Source organism: Dipodomys spectabilis, unplaced genomic scaffold, assembly GCF_019054845.1.
Source record: "Dipodomys spectabilis isolate Male_0828 unplaced genomic scaffold, ASM1905484v1 ptg000042l, whole genome shotgun sequence".
In the NCBI taxonomy this organism is placed as follows: domain Eukaryota; kingdom Metazoa; phylum Chordata; class Mammalia; order Rodentia; family Heteromyidae; genus Dipodomys; species Dipodomys spectabilis.
Genome location: NW_024870719.1, coordinates 10,764,893 through 10,788,370, shown reverse-complemented (window position 1 = coordinate 10,788,370; position 23,478 = coordinate 10,764,893). Strand labels below are relative to the sequence as shown.

Below are 23,478 nucleotides of genomic sequence, written 5' to 3'. Positions count from 1 at the left end.
CTCCTGTGCTCAGGCTCCGGCCCCGCCCCCGCCGCCAGCGAAGGCGGGGCCGCGGACTCCGCGGCGGGTTTCCTCCCCAGCGATTTCCCAGGCCCTCCTGGAAGCGTGTCTGTTAGGCCTGATAGGGTTTGAGCCCCAGCCCTCAAAGAGAGGTAAAGTATTATTATTATTCTCTTTCAGCAATTTTCTAATGTTCTACTGGTTTTATCGCTAAAAATGTACCCCAAACAGGCAGAAGGCCTCCCAACTTCAAGATAAAACCACCCTTGGGAGTTCTGAAACTCTCAGCACCTCATTTGCTTTCTTTCAACACTTACCTAACATTCTCCTGTTCTGGGTTCAGGAACGTCACCACTGGACTTCAAGCTTCCTCTCTGCTGGAGATCAACCTGCCTCCAGACACATTTATCTCTGCAGTTTCCTGATCACGGTCTTGTTCATTTTAAGTCACCCCCAAGAGCAACTTTGCTATCAAACCCCAAATCAGTATTCATTCTGCCCTTTGTGAAATTACCTCTCTTAGCAGCATCTCCTTTCCGTTTGCCTCTTCAGGCTTTTTTAGATTCTCTGACAAAGCAGGTGTGTGCTTTCCCAGGTTTAATCAGCAACTTTTTAATGTTTGCTATCTGAAAGAGCCATCAAGGGAAGGGTATACTAAGGAATAATGAGGCCAGAGTTTTCTGCAGGCACTGTCACAGCCTTTGCTCCTTTTCTGGTTCCTCCAGTTTTTCCTAGGGTGGCCATAAATCTTCATCAATTAATATTATCTCTGAGATCCCATCTTCTCCATAACCATCTGCCTGTTCTAACTTCATTCACTAAAGGTTTTTCCTCTTTCATCTGGTTCTCTACATTTTTCAAGCCAGTGTTTTACCGAGTTCCTTGCTTAAAAAAACTTGCAATCTTGGGGCTGGGAAGGTGGCTCAGTGGTAGAGCGCTTGCTTTGCATGCTCAAGGCCCTGGGTTCGATTCCTCAGCACCACATAAGCAAAAAGCCGGAAGTGGCGCTGTGGCTCAAGTGGTAGAGCGCTAGCCTTGAGCTGAAGAGCTGAGGGACAGCACCCAGGCCCAGAGTTCAGGCCCCACGACCGGACCCAAAAAAAAAAAAAAAAAACTTGCAATCTTAGCCGGGCGCCTGTGTTTCACACCTGTAATCCTAGCTACTCAGGAGGCTGAGATCTAAGGATCACAGTTCAAAAACAGCAAGGGCAGGAAAGTCCATGACACTCATCATCAATAAACTACGTAGAAAACCAGAAGAAGCACTGTGGCTCAAGTGGTAAAGCTTTAGCCTTGAGCTAGAGAGCTGAGGAACAGCACCCAGGCCTGGAGTTCAAGCCCCATGACCGACAAAAAAATGAAAAAACAAAGTCTTGCCGTTTTCTTTTACTATATGTAAAGATCTAAGCTGCTAGCATGGACTATGAGGTCTTTGATAGCTTTCCCTTTGCCTAAAGTGTGTTCCCACAAATGAAAACATAAAAGTTGGGCTGGGAATATCTCTTAGTGGTAGAGTGCTTGCCTAGCACCATGAGGCACTAGGTTCGATTCCTCAGTACCACATAAACAGAAAAAGCTGAAGTGGTGCTGTAGCTCAAAGTGCAGTGTTAGCCTTGACCAGAAAGAAGCTCAGGGACAATGCCTAGGCCATTAAGTCCTCAAGACTGGCAAAAAGAGAGAGAGAGAGAGAGAAAGAGAGAGAGAAAGGTTTTTTAAACTGGGCCTATCTACTTTTTTTGAGATAGGATCTTGCTATGTAGTTCAGGCTGGCCTTGAAATCACAATCCTCTTTCCTCAGCCTCTTAACTACTGGGATTATAGATGTACACCAACCTCCACCCTTTAGAGCATCTTACACTCATCATATTCATCTTTCCTTTACCTTCTCCAGTGTTCTATTTCAGTTAATGACATCAACATCTACCAGTCACAGTATTAAAATACTAACATGTCTCTTACCTTCCACACCTAAATGTATTAACTATCAATCTGGCTATCAGAATACCTCTTATATGAATACTTTCAGTTCTTTGGATGTGCATGTGCCAGTACTGGGCTTGAACTCCAGGCCTCATGTTCTTGCTTCTTTTCATTCAAGCTGGGGCTCTTATTACTTGAACCCTATCACCACCTCCAGCTTTTTCCTGGATAATTGGAGATGAAGTGTCCCTGAGATTTGTGTGCTAACAGTGGCTGAATCTCAACCCTCAGATCTTAGCCTCCTAAGTAGCTAGGACTATAGGCACCAGCTATCAACACTCAGAGAATATTTTCAATTCTTACTGTTTTTCTATAGTTTAGAACTCTACTATCTACAGTCTTGTAGGCTGAGTCCTGGTTGTAGAAGGTAATATATCACTACACTCCTTATTGAAATGACGTAACCTCACAATTTTATCAACATACTGCATAGTCAAACACTATAAATGGACCTCGCTGGAACATTTACAAAATCCATTTGTAAGGCTGGGAATGTGGCTTAGTTGTAGAGTGCTTGCCTAGCATGTATGAAGCCCTGGGTTCGATTCCTCAATACCACATAAACAGAAAAAGCTGGAAGTGGTGCTGTGGCTCAAGTGGCAGAATGCTAGATTTGAGCAAAAGCAGCTCAGGGACAGTGCCCAGGCCCTGAATTCAAGCCCTGGGACTGCCCCCCCCCCCCCCCCCCCCGCAAAAAAAAATCCATTTGTTGCACATGTGCTCAGGGACTAGTGCTTCCTTAATTTCACTACTTTTACTTTTTTCCTGTTTCATACAAAACTTCCTGTTACTGGTTGGGTTTTTTTAAAATATGCCTCCACATTTGAAAAGATTGTTTCCTATCTCCAGAATTTAATTTATACAGCATTCCACATTAAAAAAACAAAAACCACCTTACAAAACCAATTTATCTTAATGCCTCAAAGTGTCTATCTCACTGTGCTTCCCAGAGAAAATGCAACAGATTTTATACTTCTGAGATACTGAAGATGTTCTAAAAACCAAGTCTTAAGCTGTGTCTCTGCTAGAATAATGGTTTATTTACAATAAAAGACAGAGCAAAGATTTGTGACAAAAATGTTCATATTAATAGTGATTGTACTGCTTTTTTTCAAATGAAAATTTCAAACTACATCTACTAAGGGATAATTAAGCTTACACATATGAAATAATGGTTGTTTTCTTTTGCCTTTAACCTTTACCTTCAATATTTAGTGACCAAAGCAAATTTAGAAATCTCAAGTCCAATGATATAAGGGCAGTGGTCATAATCAGCAAAAATTATTATCTTTTACTGTTCCTTTAATAATGCATATCAAAAAGGCTGATGCAAAATTTCATGGTGGCTCAGCTAAGTCACATCATAAAAGTCTAACAAGTGTTGGCAAACTGTGCATATGCCTGTTGCAATATGTCCTCAACTAAGAACGTTTTTTGTTGTTTTTATTTTGGTCAGTCCTGGGACTTGAACTCTGGGCCTTGATGCTGTATCTCAGCTCTTCAGCTCAAGGCTAGCCCTCTACCACTCAAGCCACAGTGCCACTTCTGGTTTTCTGGTGGTTTATTGGAGAAAAGAGTGTCATGGACTTTTCTGCCCTGGCTGGCTTTGAAACGTGATTCTCAGATCACAGCCTTCTGAGAAGCTAGGATAATAGGCATGAGCCACCAGCACTGGTCTAAGAATGTCTTGAGATTTGTTTGTTTTTTGGTGCCAGTCATGAGGCTTGAATTCATTATATGGCACAAGGCTAGTGCTCTACCATTTTGAGCCTTAGCTCCCTTTCCAGCTTTGTTCATGCTTAACTGGAGATAAAAAGTCTTACACTTTGTCAGGTGCCAGTGGCTCACACCTATAATCCTAGCTACTCAGGAGGCTGAGATAATGAGGTCTGAGGTTTGAGGCCAGCAGGGGCAGAAAAGTCCCTGTGAGATTCTTATCTTCAATTAACCACTCAAAAACTGGAAGTGGAGCTGTGGCTAAAGTGGTAAATGCCCTGGCTGATTCATCCTTCTGAGTAGCTAGGATTCTAAATGTAAGCTGCTGGAACTTGGATTGTTTGGAAGTTTTTGTCTGTTTTGTCAGTCCTGGGGCTTGAACTCAGGCCTGGGCACTGTCCCTGAGCTGCTTTTGCCCAAGGCCAGCACTCTACCACTTGAGCCATGACCCCACTTTCAGCATTTTGTGTTTATGTGGTACTGAAGAATCAAACCCAGGGCTTCATGTATGCTAGGCAAGCACTCTACCACAAAGTCACATTCTCAGCCCCCTGGTTCTTTTTTTGACAGTTGTGGGGCTAGGGGCTGGGCCTAGATGCTGTCTCTCAGCTCTTCAGCTCAAGGCTAGCCTCTACCATTTGAGCCAAAGCACCACTCTGGTTTTCTGAGTGGTTTATTGGAGATAAAAGTCTCACGGTCTTCCTTGTGCCTTCCCTGCTAGGCCGGCTTGCTTTGAACTGCAATCCTCTGATCTTAGCCTCCTGCGTAGTTAGGATTACAGGCATGAGCCACCATGCCTGGCTTCAGCCCTTTTTTTTTTTTTTTTTTGGGTCCAGTCATGCAGCCTGAACTCTGGGCCTTGGCACCGTCCCTCAGCTCTTCAGCTCAAGGCTACCACTCTACCACTTGAGTCACAGCGCCACTTCCAGGTTTTTCTTTTTTGCTTATGTGGTGCTGAGGAATCGAACCCAGGGCCTCATGCATGCAAGGCAAGCGCTCTACCACTGAGCCAACTTCCCAGCCCCCCCCCCCTTTTTTAAGGGGTGGGGTGACTGAATATGCCATAATTTCTCTATTGCTTACAATGTCAAAAAATGTTTAGTATCTGGTCCTAAAGAGTCTGCTAACTCCAAATCCCAATTATAGGACTATAGTTTATCCATGTAAGCTACAGGATAAAATACACTTAGAAGAAATATGAGATGTTTTTAAGGTTTGTAATTATAAATTACTTATATAAGTAGAAAACATAGTTAAAAGTTTTTATTTGTCTTTGTTTAGATTTATATAGCTGCAGAATAACTTTTTTTTTCTATTTGTTTTCCTTTTCTTGGAAAATTTATAGAAATGTATAAAATGAATCACAATTTCAGAAGTGGGAGAGCCGTGGACTCAATGATCAAGTGGACTCAATGATCAAGTAGTTCCTTACCATCTGTGAAACCCAGGGTTCTTTTCCAGGACCCATCCTCCTAAAATAGTAGCCAAAGATATTAGAAAAGTGGTTAGTAACACAGAGGAAAAAAAACATCAACACAGAATCATAGAATTGTAGAAAAGACTAAGACCTCAGTCGGCCCAGGCTTCCTCTGCACCCCTGTGTATCCTGGAAGGAGCGAGGCCCGGCTGTGTTGCAGTAGAGGCAGCGACTTTGGGGGCCTTGGGGTGCGGAATTCTGCGCTAGGACGTCAAGATGCCTAAAGTACTAAAGGGAAAAAGTACAGGGCGGGGGGTGGGGGGGGGGTGAAGGTCATCCATCCCTACAGTAGAAAAGCAGCTCAGATTACAGATAAAAAGGAAAACACGAAGAAGGAAAAGGCCTTGCGGCTCAATCTTATTGGTGAAAAAATGCAGTGGTTTCATAATCATCTGGATCCTTAAAAAACGAGATATTCAAAAAAAGACGCTTGTGAATTAATTGGAAGATACTTAAGTGGATTCCGCGGTGAGCTGGAGCAGATTGAGTTACAGAACGGCATCAAGGACTGGCAGGACCAGACCTTTGAGCGGCAGCAGTATGGTTATGGCTTTGGGATACCAGACATTTTAAATGGAAGTAATCTTAAAACTTTTAGGGAATGGGATTTTGATCTGAAGAAATTGCCACACATTAAAATGATCAAAGTATGTGCTGATTATGCAGTTCCAAAGAAGCGCAAGGTTCTTTGATTTAGGGGAATTGGAATTAGCAGGTCAGTCAGATGACTCAGATGAAGAAATGATTCCAGTGCCTTTTTGTCTTTCATTGAGTTGAAAATAAATAATTTGAAGATTTTTAATTTCTATCCATTCATTGTTGTAATTACCTTGATGCAAGAATGTGGTATTTATTCTTTCATAGAGTCCCATTTGCAGTTTCAAAAATGGTGTTAGTATTTTTATTTAAAACCATAGGTTGCTCTTCATTTGCATTCACTTGCTTTAAAAATAGAGGTTGGATCAGTCATTTTTTCCATTACTATAGTGAAATACCTGACACTGGGAATTCAGAAAAGTTTGCTTCACTCGTGGTTTAAGGGTTGATAGTCCAAACTGCATGGAGCCAGCTGTATCAGTAGTTACTGTGGGAGACATGATCCATAGGGAAATCCCAGGCAATACAGCAAGCTGGGGAGTAGAGTGGTCTGTCATCCTAGGTGATCCCACCTCTTGAGCTTTCTGTTGTCTCCTAACATTGTCACACTGGAAGCCAAGTTCCCAATATTTATACCCTCCTGGGACACATTTAAACCATATGTAAATCAACAGAGAAATCTTTAGGATTGCCTAACCTTACAATTTGGAGAATAAATCTATTTTCTAAACCAAAAAGAAAGAAAGAAAGAAAGAAAGAAAGGGTAAGACCTTAAAATCATCTAATCCAGCCCTCAGGTATTAGACCTGAGGCCCACACTTGCTCCAGGGTACACAGTTGTAAGTCAATATTCTATCAAATGGAGGAAATGAAAGTAATAGTTCTACAATGTATTTTTATTTTAACCTAAAGGTAAGTTAGAAAATCAGAACACCTGTCACACATCTACAGAAATAAATCCTTTTATTTTATAACATTCCTTTTCTTCTTTAAGATGCATACAGTACTTGTAAGCCCAAGTATTCTGAGAAAAACTATAGAAGACCTGGCACTATTTTTGAGAATTACACAACTGGGCAGCAAAATAACACCTTTATAAATGTCAGGACATACAGAAATAAAATTTAGTGTTTGTACACAAAAATAGGAAAAGTTACATTCAACACGTTTTTTTAAACGTGTATTTAAATGTTTAATGCTTTCTAAAACTTTGGTCATCATGCTTTATTATAACTTGTTAAATTTCACAATTATGCAGATGATTAAACCTAAAAGGTTAGCAAATATATCACATGAACGTAGCAGCCATAGCAAGCTAATACTGCATAATCATATTAGCGGACTGATTCAGAAATACATGTTATTCACAAATAGTACACAAAATTTAGTTTGTGATAACATAGTTCAATGACTTTTCTTCCACTTCATAAAACAAGGCTGAGTAATGAGACATAACAGAACATGATTACATAATAAAAAGTATATTTTTAATTACAAATCTAATTGTACATATAGGACAATAAATTGTTTCTATAGAATAGTGCAAATGAGGAGGACTCTTCTCAAAAAATATTAAAATTGGACTAATTCCATGTGCCTCGTATTTCATGACTATTAGGTTCTATTAATTATCAGGAGTTTTGTGTGATAGGTACAGGTTGGTAGGGCTCTTGTTAGACACGTGTACTCACTCGCCAGCTGCAAATACAAATAGCCATTAACTTAATTTACTAGATGTGAAGTGCAGGCACTCAAAATGTAACTTTTCAAAAAAGTTTCATTTGTTATCATGTAAACTGTTGTGTTCATTATACCATATTTCATCAAAGATTCATAATTCATGTAAAATGGTCAATTCGAGCAATTCCTCTAAACTCTTTCTGATATGTGGTGGTTGAGATGCAGCCTGATTTAATAGATTCTGACCCATCTGGGCAAAAAGTGCTTTTGATAGCTTAGCTGTGGCTGCTCGTATGTTTCCTCCTGCTCCAGGAAGAGAGCCACTGTTTGTCATGTTCCCTAAGAGATGCCATAAAACCACCAACACTTTCTGTTCTGTGGCATGAGGCTTCCTTTGATAAAGTTCCATAACAATATCTGAAACACAAAAATATGGTTAAGCTCTTTTGAAAATTGAATTCAAAGTCTGCTAACTAAAAAGCCTTTAAAAGATACCAAGATTTATCTCAATGCTATTTGTCCTAGAAGTTAGGTTTCTTTAAAAAGACTTCCCAAAGACAGAGACCTTCACATGTTAGAATCCCATATATAACAATTAGTTCAAGCAAAAGTGATAAAGAGGGCTGGGAAGGTGGCTCAGTGGTAGAGCGCTTGCCTTGCATGCATGAGGCCCTGGGTTCGATTCCTCAGCACCACATAAGCAAAAAGAAAAAAGCCGGAAGTGGCGCTGTGGCTCAAGTGGTAGAGCGCTAGCCTTGAGCTGAAGAGCTGAGGGACAGCGCCCAGGCCCAGAGTTCAGGCCCCACGACCAGACCCCCCCCAAAAAAAAGTGATAAAGACAGAAATCAAACCTAAAATTAATCTTGACATTTTCCAAATTTGGGTAAAAAAAAATGTACACTTTTTTTTTATTGTTGTTGTTGGTCATGGTGCTTGAACTCTAGGTGGGCCTGGGCACTGTCCTTCAGCTCTTCAGCCCAAGGCAAGCGCTCTACCATTTGAGTCACAGCACTACTTGCACTTTTCTGATGGTTTACTGGAGATAAAGAGTTTCATGGACTTTCTTGCCCAAGCTGGCTTTGAACCGCGATCCTCAGATCTCACCCTCCTGAGTAGCTAGGATTACCGGCGTGAGCCACCAGTTCCTGGCTTGCAGACACTTAATTCATGGATGGAAACAACATTCCTCGAAGAGGAGCATTATTTGATTTTAACATCTTTTTGATTATTCCTGTATTATTTCTCCTAAAGGGAAAACTGAACTCTTTCTTTTCTCCTTTCCTCCTCCTTTCTGCTACCCCTCACTCTTTGCTCTCTTTACTTCTCCCACCCTTTCTAAATTTAATGTTTGCAGTACTGGAGATAAAATCTAAACTACTTGGAGGAACAAGTTCTAAAAGGTCTACGGATCATTATACAATTTATTTCTACTTTATAAAGATTGCATTGAAGCTATCCTAAAATTAAAATGAAACATCCACCAATTTATCTTCAGTTAATAATTTCTTTAGAAAATACAATTTAAGAGTATTTACCAGCAAGTTTTTCTGTCATATCTTGCTTTGCTTTCCCATTTAAAAATTGAGCTTTTGTGCAAAATGGCTGTAGAAGTAAGTAATTGTCTAAATAAAAAGAACAACAAAGACACAAGTTTAAATGAGAATATTGAAAAGAGTGACTTTGATCAAGACAACTGTCTTCATAAACTGTTTTGTTGAATGGCAACTTCTTATTACAACTACTTAAAAATATATTTTTAAATAGTAAGATCTCATAGCACTTCTAAAATAGCACTTCAGGAGGTTCCCAGTCCCACCAAAATAAAAAATAAATCTCACATAAATAATAACCTGTATTAACTAGCTTAGTGCAGCTGTTTCAGAATACATATTTCAGATCATGATATTATATGCCATTTATACCATTTTAGTCAATTTAAATAAACTAAGAATAAAACCATTAGCTCTATTATCCAAGATTATATTATTAGATATTTATATTAAAAGTAATATCAAATATTAATAAAGTTTTCTATATTTTTTATTTCTCTCAAAACTAAGAACAGTACATATTCTTTGTAGAGACATACTGGTATTTACTTTTTTCAAAGTATGGTCAAAGAAACGACAGACTGGGATTTACTTCAAAGGACTTTGGTGGAAAAGGGGAACACTGGATAGAAATGTGAGTATGACAAGTTTGGCCATGGATTTACTATTAACAATGAGTACATGGGGTGTATTATATGGCTGTCTCTGAGTTTTGGGTGAGAGAGAGAGAGAGAGAGAGAGAGAATCTGGGGCAGGGGGGAGAGAAAGAGAGAGATGTGTGGTACTTTCCACCAAAACAATAAAATCTCCTCTGCTGTGAACTTAAGGGAGGACCTGAGGCCAGAGTATTCATTACATTTAGCAAGGGAACCACAATTTCCAAGATGAAAGAAAGGAAAGGGAAAGGAAAAGAAGAAAAGGCAGAGGGAGAGGGGAGGGGAAGGGAGAGAGGATCAGATCTCACAGATCATTAAAAGATCTATCATATAGAGAAAAATAAATAAAACACTGCTTATCATCAAGGCATTTTATTCCAAATTATAGTATAGGTTTATAAAAGCACAAATGATAGCTTTGAGGGGATAGTTTTTACCTTTTCTGACTTTAAGGTTTTAATTTTAAAACAATAAAAAGATTCACAGGAAATTTTAAAGATAAGAGGTCCTGTGCATCCAAAGGTTACATCTTACATAATTATAGTACAATATCAAAACAAAGAATGAATGTGTACAGTTCTATATCACATAGGTAGTTTGTGCTAACAGAACTGCTTCTTACCATAGCCTCTTGCTAATGTTACCACTACAGTTAAACCTATGCCGACTTTCTGTTACCATGGCAAAATACATGGAAAAACCTATGTAAAAGGAGAAAGGATTTAGGTAGATAATTCTTTTTTTTTTTTTTTTAATCGATTGTGGGGTTTGAACTCTGGGCCTGGGTGCTGTTCCTCAGCTCTTCAGCCCAAGGCTAGTGCTCTACCACTTGAGCCACAGTGCCACTTCCAGTTTTCTGGTGGTTAATTGGAGGTGAGAGTCTCATGGACCTTCCTGCCACGCTGGTTTTGAACCGTGATCCTCAGATCTCAGCCTCCTGAGTAGCTAGGATTATAGGCGTGAGCCACCAGTGCCATGCACGTGGATGATTCTTTCAGAAGTTTCTGCCATGGTCACTTGGCTGTGATTATTTTAGGGCTGAGACAGTACACATATGTCATGGAGCGTGTGCTAGAACAAATTGTTAGCTCATAGAAAAGTCAAAAAGAGCTTAGATTCTGACCTTCTCTTCAAGGATATACCTACATTCTTCTACTAAGGCCCACCTTTTAGAGGTTTGAGCACCTCCCAATAGTGCCATGAGCTGGTGATCAAGCCTTCAATACAAGTGCATGAGAGACATTTAAGATTAAAATTATGAAAACACCTATACTCATCTCATCACCATTAAAACTTGGCAACAACTAATACATTTATAATCTCAGTAATTTTGCCATTTTGAGAATATTGTATGGATTGATATGTAGGGGATATGACCATTTGAAATTGGTTGCTTCTGACTTGCATGCTACTGAGTAACAAGTGCATTAATACAGGATATACCATGCTTACCACTTCAATGAATAACATCTAGGTTGTTTCCAGTTTTGTAAGCATTATAAATAAAGCTACATGTATGGGAATACCACTCATTTTGTATAATTAATAAATGTTGATAAAAATAACTTCTAAAAATAAATGAATCTGCCAGGCACCAATGGCTCATGCCTATAATCCTAGCTACTCAGGAGGCTGAGGTCTGAGGATCATGGTTCAAAGCCAGCCCAGGCAGGAAAGTCCGTGAGACACTTCATCTCCAGAAAACTGGAACTGGCGCTGTGCATCAAGTGGTAGACCACAAGCCTTGAGCTGAAGAGCTGAGGGACAGCACACAGGCCCAAAGTTCAAGCCCCACAACCAACAAAATAAATAAAATAAAATGAATAAATAAATGAATCTACTGCATACTGGTGGCTCATGCCTGTAATCCTAGCTACTTAAGAGGCTGAGATCTGAGGATCACAGTTTAAAGCCAGCCTGGACAAAGAAAGTATGAGACTCTTATTTCAAATTAACTGCCAGAAAACCGGAAGTATATTGTGGCTCAAGTCGCAGAGTGCTGACTTCGAGCATAAGAGCTCCGGGAGAGCACCCAGGCCCAGAGTTCAAGCCCCACAACTGACCAAAAAAAAAAAAAAAAATCTGCTGTGAATAATTACATACAGGTTCTTGTATGGTCTTGTTTTATTTTTGATCATTTCCTAGTACTACAACTAGTACCTTATATGCTAAGTATTGTTTTACTTTTTAAAGAAAATGTCACTCTGAAATGGCTATGCCATTTTATTTACATTCTCAGTAGAAATGTATAAAAGTTTTTCTGCAGCCTAGTAGCACATGGTATTATCACAGCTTTATTTTAACCATTGTGATATTTGACTAGTGGTGATATATATCCTCCTCAGTAAAATGTTCCTTCATGCCTGTTTTCTAATTGCATGATGTTTTCTTTCTTTCTTGGTGGTACTGGAATCTGGAACATAGGTCTTCATGTATGCCTGACTGGCCTTAGATAACCTAATCCTCTTACCTATGTCCCTTTATAGCTGGGATTATCCTCCCAGCCCTGAATTACTTGTTTTGATGCTGAAATTTCAGTTTTTTATATATACTAACTATGAGTTCTTTGATACATGGTTTACAAATATTTTCTCTCAGTTGGTAGTTCTTAGTATAATAGAATCTTTTGCAAATCAATTTAAAACACTAAAGTCTAATTTATTAACTTCCATGGATCATGCTGTCAACATCATGCCTAATGTTTTACTAGACATCAAGGTCCTGAAGATTTGCCCATGTTCTATTCTAAAAGAATTACTGTCACGTTTTACATATAAATTTATGATCAAGTTTGTGTATCAGATTGAGATTGATGTAGGAAAAATGAATTAAAACTTAAAGTAGGAAGAAAATCCATTTAATAGGACAAAATTTAGTGAATGAAAATAATTTCACATACTATTGAAAAAAAGGAAAAAATTACGAAATGGAAAAAACATGAATAACTATGATTTCAGGATTATAGACATATATAGAAAATATGAAGTAAATATGTAAAAAGTATGAAGTATGTAGAAGATCCAACTAATTTGAGTACCAAAATAAGACTCCTTACCTACATGTTGACTCAATGCTTGAATAACATTTGTAGCAGCAGCATAGATGCCTGGATTCTTAGAATTCAGATTGTTATCCACTATTGCTGGAATTAGCATGTTGATTATAGGAGATAGGTTGTCTCTAAGTAAAGGAATCATTTTATGCATTGTTTCTAGAGCCACCAGATTTACTTTACTATTAGAATCATGAAGTCGAGATTTAAAAGCATCAAAGATCTGAAAGTAAATTGGAAAGTTATTGAAATTAAAGTATTTATATTGTTATATTTAAATTCTCTTGCTAGTTCATACTATTTTCCCTACTTATTCTATTTATTATTTATTTATTGCCCACTGTGGGGCTTGAAGTCAGGACCCAAGTGCTACTCTTGAGCTTTTTTGCTCAAGGGTAGGTAGTACTCTTACCACTTTGAGCCTCAGCTCCACTCTTGGTTTTCCGGTGATTAACTGGAGATAAGAATCCCAACGACTTTCCTGCCTGGACTTGTTTTGAACCACATTCTTTTTTTTTTTTTTCCTCTCTCTCTCTTTTTATTTTTAATTGTGAAAATACTGTACAGAGGGGTTACAATTACATGGACAAGATAATGAGTACATTTCTTTAGATCTTACCTTCCTGAGTAGATAGGATTACAGGCGTGAGCCACCAGTGCCCAGCTACTTTATTCTATTTAAGCTCTTATATATAACATCTTATTTATCTTGGACTTAAGACAATAAGAATGTTGTACATTGTTAAACTTAAATATGGAATGCATTTACGGCAAAAAGACAGGGTTTCAAAAACTATCCCAAAAGACATCCAAAATTAAGATCGCAAATGTAGATTAGTAGGCAAATGACTGACTTATTACAAATATAATGTGTTCCATTTCCTACAAGGTGTGAGTTAGCCAGTAAGAATTTAAAAAATTTCCATTTTTGTGTCTATAACACATACATTTTATGGTATATGAGACTTAATTTCAGTTTTAATTTCACAGAAAAATTAGAGACGAAATTTCACTTTTTTCCCTTTGACCATGCTAGTGGGGTTAGGAAGTGTACTACCACTGGACTATCTATATCTCCAGTCCCTCAGAGTTAAGTTTTAACCAGTGAACTTATTACTGACCATAAATTTTAAATAAAAAATTGATTTTGACTGGTCCTTACCTTTACAATGTTTCCAACAACAAGCTCTTGATTATTTTCAGTATCTGATAAAAGCTGCTTAATCCCATTAATACGATCACGAAAATCTTTTGCACTTAATAAACCTGTAATGACTTTAACGTATTCAGCACTTTCTAAGGAATTGCGAGGAACTGATTTTCTGGGGACTTCACGAACTTCAGTTACTTCTCTACAGTGACAGAGAGGTAAAATTAATTTCATTTTAACTTTCCTATAAAAAATCACAAATGTAATTTCAAAAGTTACTATTATAAATTCATTTTTTAAAAAATCATGAACCAATCTAACCACAGCCACGATTTCTCATAGGCTTGATTTCTGGGAGAACTCACAACTCAGTTTAACTCCTGGCTAAGATTTAATACAGCAGGATACTAAGGAAAATCAGTAGCGAGAAAGTCACATGCACCATGTCTAGAAGAAACCAGATGCTAGACTTCAAGGGTTTTTTTTCCTATGAAGTCACATAAGAAATACCACTTCCTTTAGTAATATGTATAATAATGTGTATGAAATGCTGTCTTCCAAAGAAGCTTACTAAAGACTGTTCCTTGGGATTTTTATTAAGGGCTGGTCAGGTAGACACTGTCTGCTTAGAACAAAACAAAACTCCAGACTCCCAGAAGACCTCCTAATCAATTAGGGAGAGGTAAAAGTCTGCTTGAAAGTCTATTTTTTTTGTTTTGTTTTGTTTTTTTTGTCGGTCCTGGGGCTTGAACTCTGGGCCTGGGCGCTGTCCCTCAGCTCTTCAGCTCAAGGCGAGCGCTCTACCACTTGAGCTACAGCGCCACTTCCGGTTTTCTGGTGGTTTATTGGAGATAAGAGTCTCACAGTCTCTCCTGCCCGGGCTGGCTTTGAACAGCGATCCTCAGATCTCAGCCTCCTGAGTAGCTAGGATTACAGGCGTGAGCCACCAGCGCCTGGCTGAAAGTCTAGTTTCTAATGCCAACCAAAAACCCAACTTCTCAGGCAGGTCTTTTTTTAAGTATACACTACAACTTTTTTTCTGACTCCTTGAGATATTGACTTAAATCTCTTGTGCAATTCTTATACTTTCATGGAAGACTAAGCCATTCCTAACTCTACCAGTCAAAATCCTTTTGAAATTTTTCTAAAATCCAATCTGGCAACCAACAATCAATTTCTCTAAGCAGTCTTTTCTAGGGATCACCTTCAGGTCTACTATCTTAACTCTTCTGCAAAAGTATCTATGGAATCATGAACAGAAAAATGAGAAACTTGACACTGGCAGGTCTTATCACAGGAATGATATAGTATGAATAGCATAATATCTTTTATGGATACAAAGGGGTAACTCAACATGACACATGACAACCCCCTTTGAAAATAAAAAGTTATCTCCAATTGTCAGGGCTTGAAAACAATGGTAAAAAGGACAAGTTACCAAACATGTCTATGATTGGTATGATTTCCTGAAAATTGCCTTAAAAATGACTCAATAGTCCTGACAGTGGGCACAGGTTACTGATCTAAAATGCAGAGCTAGGGATGACATTGTCCAAAAAAGAAATGTACTCTTTACCTGACTCATGTAAATGTAACCCCTCTATACATTACCTTTATAATAATAATAATAATAAATTAAAAATTGTTTTAAATGCAGAGGTAGATGTATTTATCACTAGTTTTCTTTTCTTTTCTTTTTTGTTTGTTTGTTTGTGGGGCTTGAGTGCTGATGTTGAGCTCTTAAGCTCAAGGCGAGCTCTCTACCACCTGAGCCACAGTGCCACTTCCGGTTTTCTAGTGCTTAATTGGAGATAAGAGTCTCATGAACTTTCTTGCCCAGGTGGGTTTTGAACTGCAATACTCAGATCTCAGCCTCCTGAGTAGCTAGAATTATAAGCGTGAGCCATTGGTGCCCAATGTATTTGTGAAATAATTATTTGATATAATAAGAAAAGTAGAGAATTTATTTTATACTTGAGGTCCATAGGATAAGTATGAGATTTTTCTGGGGATGATGAAAATATTCTAAAATTGTGATGAACAGTTGTATAACTCACTGAATGCCTTAAATAGCTAAATCGTATGACAAATTAATTATACTTCCATTATACTGTAATTAGAAAAAAAGACATAGTATGCAAATACTGTGAAAAATAAATAGAGGGAATCTAGTGCCAGTGGTTCAGACCTATAATCCTAGCTTCTCAATAGGTTGAAATTTGAAGATTACAATTGGAAGCCAGCCTAGGCAACAAAGCCTATGAGACTCATATCTCCAATTAATAACCAAAACCCAGAAATTGAGATGTGACTCATGTGTTACAGCAATAGTCTTGAGCAAAAATACTCAAGGATAATATTTAAAACTGAGTACTGAAAGACATGTTATGTTTTGGATATTAAGACTACTTTCTCTTCTCTGTCGTCTTAATATTCAAACTATTGCATCTGTATTTCAGTACTTAGTTTTAAATATTTTTTTTAGTCCTTTTCTATAATCTTTTCCCATTTATATTTTCTTTCTACCTACAAGTAGAACTTCTTGTTTACTCGTATTTACTTCTTTGGATATTCCTCCATCCCTAATTTCTTCCTCATTCCCTACATTCTTAGCTGGGAACAGAATTGCCAGAGTATTATTAGTTTTTGTTTTGTATTAGTTGTTTTGTATTTTTGTTGTTTCTGTGTTTACTACCCAATTTTCTTCATTTCTGCTTTCTTTTTGCCATCACAAAGTTAAACTGTCTTTTCTAATGACTTCAATCCACTTTCTCTTTAATCACTCCAATCACAATTAGTTTCACACCTTCCCTTCCACGTGTCATCCCTGCTATCGCCTTCCTATTACCACCATGGTTTAACTATCTCCCCAGATCACAAAGATAGATTTTTACTTCTAGTGGTGATAACTAGTCTTGATTATGGATTGGTCATGGCTCATCAACTGTGGTATCTTTTGTATTTAAGTTTTCACACCATGGGGCTGGGAATGTGGCTTAGCTGTAGAATGCTTGCCTAGCAAGCCTGAAGTCCTAGGCTCAATTCCTTAGTACCACATAAACAGAAAAAATCGGAAGTGTCCCTGTGGCTCAAGTGGTAGAGTGCTAGCCTTGAGCAAGAAGAAGCTCAGGGACAGTGTTCAGGCCCTGAGTTTAAGCCCTAGGACTGTCAAAAAGTAGTTTCCACACTTTGAGTAGAGAAGAGCATTAAAATTATTTGACAAATTAGTAGGGTTCTGGTGGCTCATACCTGTATTCCTAGCAACTCAGGAGGCTAAAATCTGAGGATCACAGTTGGAAGTCAACCCAGGCAGGGAAGTTTGTGAGACTCTTATCTCTAATTAATCACCAAAATGCCAGAAGTATGCTGTGGCTCAAGGTGATAGAGCACTAACTAGCCTTGAGCACAAAAGTTCAGGAACTGTATCCAATCCCTCAGCTCTAGCCCTTGGACCAACATCAAAAAATAATTATAATTTTATATATATATATATATATATATATATATATATATATATATGAGACAATTTAGTAACAGGAAAATACAACACAACATAGCCATCACCCCTTCATAAGTAATCTTCTAGACATCCACTAAAAGGACATAGGAGATTGAAATCTCCAACAAAACTTGGCCACAAATGCATAAATTGTAGTTAAAAAAAATCACTAAATAAATGACTAAACAAGGTAATATGCCTCCCGCAAAAGACAACAACCCCACAGTAAAGGACAGAAGAGGAACTTTACCAACAAGTAATACAAAAGCATGTGCATGTAAAACCATATTACTAGGAATACATAAGTGCCTTATTAAACCCAATTACCTCACATTTTCTAGTCCTTAAACTTTAAAAACAATCAACTGAGATTACTATAACTAGGTCTTAATTTCTTTAATAGTATGGACTACCAAATGACCTTACCTTTCAGCTGAATTGAAAGACTCTCTAGAAACAGATGAAGATCTTGTGTTTCCAACACTGCCTGTATGAGATCTTCTTCCTTTTGCTGATGGAGTATCTAGTGGTAAGTCTCCCAAACCCTGTAAGTATAAAGACAGGCAGTGTATGAAAAGTCTTCAAAAAATAGTTAAAAGCTTACACAATAGTAATTTTCAAAGCAGTTTAAAAATAACAGATTAAGCTTTTAATAATCATTAAAGGATATTTTTTCTTTCTCTTCTAGATGAAACCCAGGCAACCTTCACATGCTACACAAACACATACCACTGATCCACACTCCAGCCCCACAACTATTCTTGTTAAAATTTAGAATCAACAAAAACATGGACATACTTTAATGGAAATTCATTCATTTCTATGTAATATTAGGAATATGAGAATAAACATTTGGAAAGTTACTTCTTGTATGTGTGTGTGTGCTTAATTCTGCGGCTTGAACTAAAACTTGCACACTGTCCTTGAGCTTTTTTGCTCATGGCTAGTATTCTACCACTTGAGCCACAATTACACTTCTGGCTTTTTACTGGTTAATTGGAGATAAAAGTCTCATGGGCTTTCCTACCCAGGCTGCCTTTTAACTGAGATCCTCAAGTCTTAGGCACTTGAGTAGCTAGGATTATAAATGTTAGTCACTGGCACTGTACTTGAAGTAGTTAGTGTTAAGTAGTATATTAAAGTACTTAAGATCAAAAGTCAGAAAAATTTCAAAAACATCTATAACCATACATCTTCCTAATATTATACTTTCATAAATAAATCCTTAGCCCAAGGTCATTCAAAAAAAAAATGACACGGGGCTGAGAATGGGACTTAGTGGTAGAGTGCTTGCCTAGTATGCATGAAGCCCTCAGTTTGATCCCTCAGTACCACATAAACAGAAAAAGCTGGAAGTGGCGCTGTGGCTCAAGTCATAAAGTGCTAGCCTTGAGCAAAAGAAGTTTAGCGGCAGTGCCCAGGTCCTGCATTCAAGCCCCAGGACTGCCTCCTCTCCCCCCCGAAAAAAAGAAAAAGAAAAAAGAAAAAGAAAAAAGAAAAAGAAATGACATAAATTACAACAGAAAAATTCTACATTAAGTTAAACACATTTTTCAAAAATCAAAGATGTTAAAGGGTTATTTTTCACTGGCTGTTCTATAAGTCTCTCACTTCATACCTATTACTGAACCTTTATTAACCACAAAAGCAACACAAAATGCCCATCTTCAAGAAGCTTCCTATAAATGTTGAGTTCTAATGATAAAAGAGACAAAGTAAACCAAAGTAGAGACTAGGTATGGTAAACATCACTACATCAGAGTTGACATTCAAACCCATATCTTACAATTCCAAAAGACCAAATGACATGCTACTTTACCTTAGGTGTGAGCGTTCATACACAATAAACATTTAATTTGAAGCCTAACATTGTGTCTGTGGACTTGGTGCGGTAGATCCATGAAATAATATTGTAGATCTATTTCAAATGATTAGCAAAAAAATAAATAAATAAATCCAAGATACAATTATTTCTTCTCTTTATCTTAATTAGAAAATAAACTTTGTTTTTTCAAGTTGTTTGTAAAATAAATGTTATCAGCATACCTTTTGCCGCAAGTTTTTAACAGACTCTTTCATATATGGCAAGTCTTTTGATGGGACATACTTTTCAAGCAATTTTTCAAAGTGAGGATGACACATCATGAGGAAAAGCATCTTCCGACCATAATACCTATGGATATTTAAGAAACATGTAAATGATTTCACATATATTAACAAACTCAGTTTTTGTCCTTAGATACATTTTTTTCTAGTAGGAAATGAACTGAAAATAAAATAGAAAACAAAATGAAATAGAAACTAAACATCAAGATTACGATCCCTAGTTTATGTCACTGAAATGTGGTTTTACTAAATGCACTAGAAAATGTAGGATTCTCTTGCTCTCCTACTTGCCCTCTTCAGCCATATGTCAAATGGAGAGCAGAAAGGCTTAACTAGTATACCAGCATTTGGCACAATTATGAGTTAGGCATTTATCATCATTCTTGGCTCCTTACCTACTGGACTTTTGCTGCACGGCTATTGTCCAGGTATTCTAGCCTGACTTAACCATCCCTTAAACCATCGTTTATTTATGAACCCCTCCCCTTCATCTTTTTCTTCTATACTAGTTGAAACTTACTTGGATTCTAATTCTTCAAAATCCTATTCTCTTCTAGCTACTTAAATATACATCCAAGATTAGATGATAAACTATGGTTGATATGTTATTCAATTATGAAATAATTTCTAAAGTAGGTGCTTTTGTTTTATTTAGACTCAAGAATAATTCCCTTAGGGTACACTTAAACCCAAAGTATTACTGAAATGGTAGAAATTTAGATCATATGGAAGTGAGCCAGGGGCTGGTGACTCAAACCTATAATCCTAGCTACTCAGGATCTACTCTGAGGATCATGGTTCAAAGCCAGTCTGGGCAAGAAAGTCCATGAGACTCATCTCCAATTAAACACCAGAAAACCAGAAATGGAGCTGTGGCTCAAAGGGGCAGAGCACTAATCTTGAGCACAAAAGCTTAGTTAGGTCCCACAACCAACAACAACAAAAAAGAAAATATGGGAGTGTATATTGAAGATATTTTAGGATAGACATGTCTGATTTGGTACTCCACAATACCACCTTATTATTCTTCAAGGAGGACTTTCTCTACAATCTTTTTTTTTTTTTTGGTCAGCTGTGGGGCTTGAACTCTGGGCCTGGACACTGTCCCTGAGCTCTTCAGCTCAAGGGTAGTACTCTACCACTTGAGCCACAGTGCCATTTCCAAGGAGGACTTTCTCTAAACTAAACTGCAGTTACACCTTTGCTTAAAAATTGGGGGAACCAATGCAACAACAACATACACAAGACAATATGTTGGAAATGATCTGTACAAGTTGGGGAGGGAAGGGAAAGAAAGTGGGAGAAAAATTAGGGAAGGGGTAACAAGTTTGACAAGAAATGTACTTATTTCCTCACTTACGTAACTGTAACCCCTCAGTACATCACCTTGACAGTGAAACAAAACACAAAAAACAAAAAACAGGAATCTATGAAGCTGGGCTCCGGTGGCTCATACCTGTAATCCTAACTACTTAGGAGGCTAAGATCTAACGATGTCAGTTTGAAGCCAGCCCAGGTAGGAAAGTCTGTGAGACTCTTATCTTCAATAAACTACCTAAAAGGGTCATAAGTGGTGCTGTGGCTCAAGTAGTCGAGTGCTAGCCTTGTGTACTAAGAGACTAAAGGACAGTGCCCAGGCCCTGAGTTATTCCCACAACCACCAACAACAAAACTGGAATCTATATGATCAGAATGAGAAGAGGGCCTCTCAAGAAAGCAGGACATAGTCACTTATTGTAACCAGATCCCTTCAAATGTAATGAAGCTAGAGAAAGGCTGTCAATTTCAGAAGACAAATACCAGCTCTCCTCACAGCTGGGGTAACTTCTATAGCTATTCAGGTAAGTAACTCCTGAGCAGTCAAGGTTTTAAGTACAATTCTAATTTTTAGCCAAGAATATTAAGGATTGTGGGTTTACTATAGAGCTCAACAGTACAGGAATGGCTAAACCAAGCCAACAATAGGTCGCAAAATATAAAACTCTACTTGGGAGACAAACACATGGGTTTGATACTCAGTAGGGGAACAGAAAGAAGAATTAAAAGAGAAAAAAAAAGGTTAATAAATAATGCACATAAAACAACTATTAAGAATCTTTTTTCTTTTGCTAGTGGATGAGCTAATGCTCTTGAATTTTGTTTATTTAATGTTAAGATGTTGTACAGAGGGGTTACGGTTACATGAGTAAGGCAATGAGTACATTACTTGTCACACACCCTTTCCCTTCCTTGCTGTTGTCCCTTTCCCTTCCGGCCTCACCATTGCAACAAGGATACCCACATGACAGTGTATTGGAAACTACATAACTTTTTTTTTGTTTTTTTGTTTTTGAGATACAGTCTAGCTATGTAGCCTACTCTGATCTGGAACTTGCTATATAGAGTAAGTCACCCTTGAACACACAATCCTCCTGCCTCTCCCTACTAAGTACTGCGATCATAGACATGTACAGCCATGCTTGATGAGTCTGATTTTTTGAACACATCCCCAAAGATGAAGCCCTAGAATTTGTGAATGTAATGATCTATCACACCCAGATGCATCTAATCGAATGTCTTTAAAAACACAAAGCTTTCTATGGCTAGTTACAGAAGTCAGAGAGATTATATACATGAAGGTAACTCAATGTAATGTGCTAGCTTAAAGATGGGAATGAAGCATGAGAAACAATATAAGTGACCTTCACTGATAGCCAGCAAGTGAACAAGAACCTTCATCTTACGATTGCATGAAATAGCTAAGGGTTTGCATAAGCTTAGAAAGAAATTCTCCCATTCTCTGCCCTTACATGATCTTGATTTTGATCTTAGGAAGCAGGGAACTCAGTTGGGTCATGTCAGATGTCTGACCTAATGAACTGTAAGCTAAATAATTTTTTGCCTTCAGTTAGTACATTTGTGGTGCTTTCTTATAAGCAGTAGAGAATGTACTTATTCTATTTGTTTTTGATATAATGAGTCTCCCACAAGAGTAACTATAGCTACCTAAAGTAATAGATACCGTTGTCTTAAAACATGAAAAACTTTATAGTTGTCTTCAATCTATACAAACTCAGAATCCTTTCTCCTTTCTTTAAATTATCTTCAGCTGGGCGCTGGTGGCTCATGCCTGCAATCCCAACTACTCAGGAGGCTGAAATCTGAGGATCACGGTTCAAAGCTAGCCCAGGCAGGAAAGTCCATGAGACTCTTATCTCCAATAAACTACCAAAAAACTGGAAGTGGTGCTGTGGCCTTGAGCTAAAGAGCTCACAGTCAGTGCCCAGGTCCAGAGTTCAAGCCCCATGACCAACCAAAAAAAAGAATTATCTTCATATATTAGTGCTTCATATATATATATAGAGAGAGAGACAGAGAGACAGACAGAGACAGACAGAGAGATAGAGGGGTGTGTGTGTGTGTGTGTGTGTGTGTGTGTGTGTGTGTGTGTGTGTGTGTGTGTGTGTGTGTGAAGCATAAAAACTTTTACATTTTGTATTAGATTTATTTTCAGCTGGTCGTGGGGCTTAGGGCCTATGCACTTTCCCTTAGCGTCTTTGTGCACAAGGCTAACACTCTACCACTGAGCCACAGTGCCACTTCGGTTTTTGAGTGGTTAACTAGAGATAAGTGCCTAAGCTGGCTTCAAATCACGATCTTTAGATCTCAGTCTCCTCAGTAGCTAGGATTACAGGCGTGAGCCATTGGTGACCAGCTAGCTATATTAGATATTATTGATTATATGGTCCAACCTTCCTAATTTTACAGACAGGGAAACAGATCAATAAAATTTAAGTCATGTGCTTAATGACAGTCTAGTAGACTAGTAATTTAACCCAGGTCTCTGACTAAATCTAAAATTTCTGTCATTATAAGAATTATGGTAACACATACTAATTTGCTTTTTTTTTTTTTTTGTGCCAGTACTGGTGCAAGAACTCAGGGCTTGGGTACTGTCCCTGACATTTTTGCTCAAGGGGAAAAAAAAACAACAGCTCCATTTCTGGCTTTATGGTGGTCAACTGGACATGAGTCT

General features: G+C 38.0%; 1 protein-coding gene and 1 pseudogene across 3 annotated transcripts in view; one reads left to right on the top strand and one right to left on the bottom strand.

The window, feature by feature from the left end:
* The first annotated feature begins 43 nt into the window (after window positions 1–43).
* On the top strand, window positions 44–7,016 carry LOC122106546 (annotated as a pseudogene).
* Togaram1 (TOG array regulator of axonemal microtubules 1) overlaps window positions 6,717–23,478 on the bottom strand; it is a 59,395-nt gene continuing 42,633 nt past the window's right edge. For 2 of the 3 annotated variants that reach the window (XM_042677934.1, XM_042677935.1), the window contains 6 exons: window positions 19,404–19,530; window positions 17,784–17,902; window positions 13,871–14,060; window positions 12,712–12,931; window positions 8,986–9,072; window positions 6,717–7,867 (listed from right to left, as the gene is read on the bottom strand). In XM_042677934.1, coding sequence (XP_042533868.1) covers window positions 7,602–7,867; window positions 8,986–9,072; window positions 12,712–12,931; window positions 13,871–14,060; window positions 17,784–17,902; window positions 19,404–19,530 — 1,009 coding nt within the window. In that variant the 3' untranslated portion in view covers window positions 6,717–7,601. The remainder of the gene's footprint in view (window positions 7,868–8,985; window positions 9,073–12,711; window positions 12,932–13,870; window positions 14,061–17,783; window positions 17,903–19,403; window positions 19,531–23,478) is intronic. The other variant, XM_042677936.1, reaches the window with a different exon arrangement.